The sequence below is a fragment of the Rattus norvegicus genome, chromosome 1 (genome assembly GCF_036323735.1).
Source record: "Rattus norvegicus strain BN/NHsdMcwi chromosome 1, GRCr8, whole genome shotgun sequence".
Taxonomy (NCBI): domain Eukaryota; kingdom Metazoa; phylum Chordata; class Mammalia; order Rodentia; family Muridae; genus Rattus; species Rattus norvegicus.
This window is the reverse complement of record NC_086019.1, coordinates 168539753-168546521: the sequence shown is the minus strand read 5'-3', so window position 1 is coordinate 168546521 and position 6769 is coordinate 168539753. Positions and strand designations below refer to the sequence as shown.

General features: G+C 39.5%; 1 protein-coding gene across 1 annotated transcript; it reads left to right on the top strand.

The window, feature by feature from the left end:
* Positions 1–5467: 5467 nt before the first annotated feature.
* Positions 5468–6433, top strand: Or52n1 (olfactory receptor family 52 subfamily N member 1). Its single transcript, NM_001000175.1, has one exon. It carries the CDS (start codon positions 5468–5470, stop codon positions 6431–6433), a length of 966 nt encoding a protein of 321 aa, NP_001000175.1.
* The last annotated feature ends 336 nt before the right edge of the window (positions 6434–6769 follow it).

Below are 6769 nucleotides of genomic sequence, written 5' to 3'. Positions count from 1 at the left end.
ATGAGTTTCTTTTCTGGTCCAACCTATTTGGAGTTCTGTAGGCTTCTTGTATGCTTATGGGCATCTCTTTCTTTAGGTTAGGGAAGTTTCCTTGTATGATTTTATTGAAGATATTTACTGGTCCTTTGAGCTGGGTGTCTTCACTCTCTTCTATACCTATTATCCTTAGGTTTGATATTCTCATTGAGTCCTGGATTTCCTGTGTGTTTTGGGTCAGTAGCTTTTTCCATTTTACATTATCTTTGACAGTTGTGTCGATGATTTCTATGGAATCTTCTGCCTCTGAGATTCTCTCTTTTATCTTTCGTATTCTGTTGGTGATGCTTGTGTCTAGGGCTCCTTGTCTCTTCCTTTGGTTTTCTATATTCAGGGTTGTTTCCCCGTGTTCTTTCTTCATTGCTTCTATTTCCATTTTTAATTCCTTCAACTGTTTGATTGTGTTTTCCTGGAATTCTTTCAGGGATTTTTGTGATTCCTCCCTGTAGACTTCTACTTGTTTATTTATGTTTTCCTGCGTTTCTCTAAGGGAGTTCTTCATGTCTTTCTTGAAGTCCTCCAGCATCATGATCAAATGTGATTTTAAATCTATATCTTGCTTTTCTGGTGTGATTGAATATTCAGTGTTTGCTTTTTTGGGAGAATTGGGCTCCGATGATGCCATGTAGTCTTTGTTCCTGTTGCTTGGGTTCCTGCATTTGCCTCTCGCCATCAGATTATCTCTAGTGTTACTTTGTTCTGCTATTTCTGACAGTGGCTTGACTGTCCTATAGGCCTATGTGTCAGGAGTGCTGTAGACCTGTTTTGCTGTGCTCTTTCTGCCAGTTATGGGAACAGAGTGTTTTGCTTTCGGGTATGTAGTTTTTCCTGTCTACTGGTCTTCAGCTGTTCCTCTGGGCCTGTGTCCTGAGTCCACCAGGCAGGTCGCTTGGAGCAGAAAAGTTGGTCTTACCTGTGTTCCTGCGGCTCATGTTTGCTTGTGGGGTGTTGCTTTTGATCTCTCCGTAAGGGTGGCAACCAGGAGGGCCTGCGCTGCCTTTTCCAGGAGCCCCTGTGCCACCTTTTCCAGGAGCCCCTGTCCCACCTTTTCCAGGAGCCTCTGTGCACCGGGGTGCCAGATGGCATTTGGTGTTTTCCTCTGGAGTCAGAAATGTGAGCAGAGTGTAGTCTCTTCTGGCTTCCCAGGCGTGTCTGCCCCTCTGAATGTTTAGGTCTCCCTCCCATGGGATTTGGGTGCAGAGAACTGTTGATCCAGTCCCTTCAGGTCCTGGCAGTGTCTCGAGCGCAGGGGACCTGCAACTCCAGTGCCCCATCTTCCGGTTCCCAGAGGACGTATACATTTTCCTCTTGGGCCAGGGATGTGGGCAGGGGTGGTCAGTATTCATGGTCTCTTCAGCTCTGCAGTCTCAGGAGTTCCCACCTGACTGGGCAGTGAGCTCTCTCTCACACGGGGTTTGGGAGCAGTGAGCTGTTGACGTTGATCAGCAAGATTCTTTTTATGGTTTTATTGAAGATATTTTCTGAGACTTTGAACTGGGAATCTCTCCTTCTTCTATTCCAATTATTTATAGGTTTGTTTTTTTCCTAGTGTCCCAAATTTTCTGGATGTTTTGTGATAGAAACCTTTTTATGTGTAATAACCATTTTATATTATTTTATTTATTATTGATTGATAATTATCTTTATATCTCAGATGTTGTCCCCTTCCAAGTCCCCCCTCCCAGAGTTCTTTACCTCCTGCCCCCCTCCTCTCCATCTCTGAGAGGGTACCTCATCCCGCATGCTCCTCTTTTTGGATGTGGCATTTTCTGTGACTGTTTTGTCAATTCTTTGTATTGGGTCTTCTATGCCTGAGCTTCTCTCTTCTATTTCTTGTATTTTGTTGGTGATGCTTGTTTCTGCAATTCCTGTTCGGTTCCCTAGATTTTCTATCTGTGAAGTTGCCTTCATTTGTGTTTTCTTCATGGATTTATGTCTTTTCAGGTCATGAAGAGTTTTATTTTCTTCACCTGTTTGACAGAATTTCCTTGTACTTCTAAGGGATTTATTTATTTCTTCTTTAAAGAACTCAACCCGTTTAATTGTATTTTTCTCCATTTCTTTAATGGATTCATCTATTTCCTCTTTAAAGGCCTCTATCATCTTCATTCATCTTCATAAAATGAGATATAGATAGGCTTGCATTTCAAGTGTGTTAGGCTATCCTGGGCTTGCTGTGTTGTAAGAGTTGGGTTCTGATGGTTTTGTATTCTGTTCTTGTACTTCCCTTTAGAAATCTGATTGTCTCTGGTTTTGGATGGCATGGTAGTCCCTAGGAGTAGCAGGCCTCTGAGAATGGATCTGCTGGGTGGCAGCAGGCCTCTGGCAAGGCAGGCAGAGATGTGAGCTGGGGAGTAGAGTGCAGATCGTCAATTGCAGGTAGAGGTGTGGACTGTAAAATGGAGCTCATAAAGGATGAAGCAGACCTTATAAGATGATTATAATTTTAATACCTGGTGGCACAATTCATCATATGACCATTGGAACCTGTTTTCGGTACTTCCAGGAGGCTTCATTATACTTAAATGGATAGTTATTTTTCTATCACCATATTAAAATAACATTTCTAGAAGCAATGTATAGAAGGAAGCATTTGTTTTGAATAATGTTATCAGAGGAGTGGAAGGTCGGCAGAGAAACAAGCAGCAGATATGAAAGCAAGAACAGGAAGCTGAGGATTCCCATCCTTTATTCCAATCACAAAGCAGAAAGAGACAATTGAAGCAGACTTTATTCTTAAAGCATGCTCCCAATGATATACTCCATCCAAAGCCTCCTTAAACAGTGCTACCATGGGGACAAAGTGTTCAATACCTAGGACTAATGGTAATTTTCTTATCCAAACCATCACACCCAGTTTCCAATAACAAAGACATCTACTATTGCTACTTCTAGTGAATATCCCACAGAGAGATGCTAGACTTCAGAGGTAAAAAGGGGGCACTAATATATGGAAAAAAACAAAACAAAACATTTTTTCTTTTCACAGACTCCATTATGCTGTACATCCAGAAAATCCCAAATAATCCACAAAAATTTATTATTGATAAGCAAATTAATCAAGGACACAAAGTACATCATATATCTCATTCAGTTGTATTTTGGAGTTGTATAGTCTTAAAAATGTTTTATTATCAATACTGTTTGTGTTACAATGTTATCTAAAAAGTGCAAAGAAAGTTCTAGTCTTTGTTGTACTTAGTAAAGATTACTCCTTCAGGATTTCTAGACTATAAGAGAAGCTAAAAATTGTTTATCATAAGACAATTCCCAGTCGTTCAATTCCCAGCAGATGCTAGTGTCCTTAGCTTCCAGATATAGCTAACTCTTAGGCCACATACACCCATACTTAGAAATCACTTTTCCTTGGAGGTTATAGTAAAAAAGAAAAAGAACCAATTGAGTTTTAATTTTCCTTACCACTCAGAGAGCTCTCTCTCTCTCTCTCTCTCTCTCTCTCTCTCTCTCTCTCTCTCTCACACACACACACACACACACACACACACACACTTACAAACACACATGCATGTAGAGGAAAAGAGGGAAGAGAGCAGGAGAAAGAATAAGAGACTAGTACGCTCCATCTGTCGCTTGCCTCCCATGGCCTCAGCATTGGTCTTATTTTCTTGAATGATAAAGATGAGAATGAAACTTAGCCTTTGGATATTAGGTTTCCTGAGGAACACAATTAATTTTTAGGGTAAGTATATCAGATTTCTATATTGGGATTGTATTCTTATTGGGAAAAATAAATACTGGTTATAATAAGGAACATGGGTGAGTAATGAGTTTCAAATAGGGTTATCTCTTAATATTTGAAGAGGCTCAATGCTCACTTTTCACTTTGAATTAAGAATTCAGTTATTGACGTCTAAAATATAACTCCAACAAGGAGTGTTTTAAAAAGAAGCTCTTGGCAAAACTTCACACAGGAACCAACAACAATTCATGACAAAAAATATGTATCGTATGGCAACTATAGGGAAGAAAGAAGGCTATCATCTTATTACACAACTTTTCATTTCGTATACTTTCTTCTTTGGAAACTGCTTCTCTCCTGTAGTTATGATATATGCATTACATTTCAACTCAAAGTGTTCCTAGACTTCATCTATATAATCTTTATTTTTAAAAAAATATATATAAACTAAATAAAGGTTATGAGAAAAGACAAATAAATTTTATAAACCTCAAATTACAGTATAGACATCTATTGGGTTTTGTGTGCGTCTTTTGAAACTATCCAAAAGGTACTCTAAATTTAAAATTAATAATTTCGAATTAAAACTCTTTTATTTTTTCATCCAGTGGCTTTCTTCATGGAACCATAACCATTCCCATGATTATAATTGTTCCTTTCTTACTATTTTCACTCCCCACGTCTTGGTCAATGGGGCTACTTCATCATACCTGTGTGGCCTACTTGAAACTGTTTTATGATATTTTTTATTCCATCAAAACATACTATTACATGCAGAATTCTCCTCTCTTTCTATGTGTAATTATTTTGTTAACATTGGTGCTAATATCTAGTCTGTATTGTCACTGAATAGAAAGACACATTATCTATCTTACATGTAAAAGCTTAGCTTGATTACATGACCTGAAAGAAATTTGAATCTATGATTCTGTGAATTTGTGACTCAGACAGAAAATCAAACAGCATGCTGTTATGGGAAAGTCAGTTGCTTTTTTTATGATGTGATTTATCTTTATTCCCATCCAATAGACTCTAGAGTCTACTAAAGTAGATGCTTTTGTGAGGAAAACTTTGGCCTTTCAACTGTATTTCTAGTGACTCATTGTCCTCTGTCTACCTTTCTATTCACCAAGTAGATGATTTCTGATGGGGGTTAGGCAAGTATTTATTATTTATAGTAGTTCATTTTTATTTTTGAGAGAGTATATTGATTATGTTGGTGATTTATATATTTTGGGCTATTTAATTTTTCTATGAGTTATAATGGAGTAGTTTGAGCTAGAAGGTATGTGAAATCATTTCCAGAAGGCCTACAAAGTAATGTCTTTGACAGTGAAATACATAAGAATCACTAGTGTTGCTAATAATTCAGTACAGACTGGGCATCCTGAGGTGAATAAGGAATATGTGGAGCAGAGCAAATGTTTTGTCAACCTGGCTGCCCCATTAGAGGCCATCTGCAGTCTGTGGAATGTATGACATGACAGCATCTCAGACACAAAGACCAGACTTTATGTTTTGAACATCTAGTACTAAAGGGATGGATACCAACTGTGTGTACAATGCAAAAAAAAACCTTGGTAGAACACATGTAATCAGACAGAGATGGACCCTCAAGAAAGACTCTAGCCAATATAGGGAATAAAATTATGTTGGTCATGTAGTGTGTGAACTTTAGGTGTATTTTTCTTTTCACAGAGACAACTCTACCATGAGTTTCCAACACTCATTATGTCAATTCTAAATGTCAGCAGCCTGACTCCAGCTTCATTCATCCTCAATGGCATCCCTGGTCTGGAAGAGGTTCATTTATGGATTTCTTTCCCACTATTTACCATGTATAGCATTGCCCTTACAGGGAACTTTGGACTTATATATCTTATCTATTCTGAAGAGGTCTTACACAGACCTATGTACATCTTCTTAGCCCTTCTTTCCTTCACAGATGTGCTCATGTGCACAAGCACCGTTCCCAACACTCTCTGCATATTGTGGTTCAATTTCAAGGAGATTGACTTTAAGGCCTGCCTGGCTCAGATGTTCTTTGTGCACACTTTCACAGGAATGGAGTCCGGGGTGCTTATGCTTATGGCCCTGGACCGCTATGTAGCCATCTGTTACCCTCTGCGCTATGCCACTATCCTCACTAATGTGGTCATCGCCAAGGCAGGGATGCTTACTTTTCTTCGGGGCGTGGCTCTCGTCATTCCCTTCATATTCCTCACAAAGCGCTTGCCGTACTGCATGGGCAATGTCATACCCCACACCTACTGTGACCACATGTCTGTTGCTAAAATATCCTGTGGCAATGTTCAGATCAATGCCATCTACGGTTTAATGGTTGCCCTCCTGATTGGGGGCTTTGACATCCTGTGCATCACAGTTTCCTACACCATGATCCTAAGGGCCGTTGTGAGTCTGTCATCGGCAGATGCGCGACAGAAAGCTTTCAGCACCTGCACTGCTCACATATGTGCCATTGTCATCACCTACGTCCCAGCCTTTTTCACCTTCTTTACACACCGCTTTGGGAGGCATACCATCCCTCCCCACATACATATCATTATGGCTAATCTCTATCTACTCATGCCTCCCACCATGAACCCTATTGTGTATGGGGTGAAAACCAAGCAGATACGAGAGAGTGTCATTAGGTTCTTGTTTAAAGGGGGAGAAAATTCTTCTCATAAAATTTAATGGATGCTTCTAAGAAGCCATAGTTCCATTGGTCAGCTTTACCTCAGAGAAAACTTTAAATCCTGTATCTGACTGTAAGAAGTACATCCATGTGGCTCAGATTCTTCTACCTATTTTGAACAAGTGAAATCATGTTCAGGTAAACAGAAAGTATGAACTCAAAATCTCTTCCCTTGAGCTCTCTAAGTTCACTGCTTTCAATCTTCATGAACACGTTTGCTCCTGAGTTATAATTTTCCAAACGTTTCAGTATAGTAATTGTGTCACTAGGGCTGCAGTTGACTGGTTCAGAAATACTGATAACTGTCAATGGATGGCCTATCTTCAGGAATATTT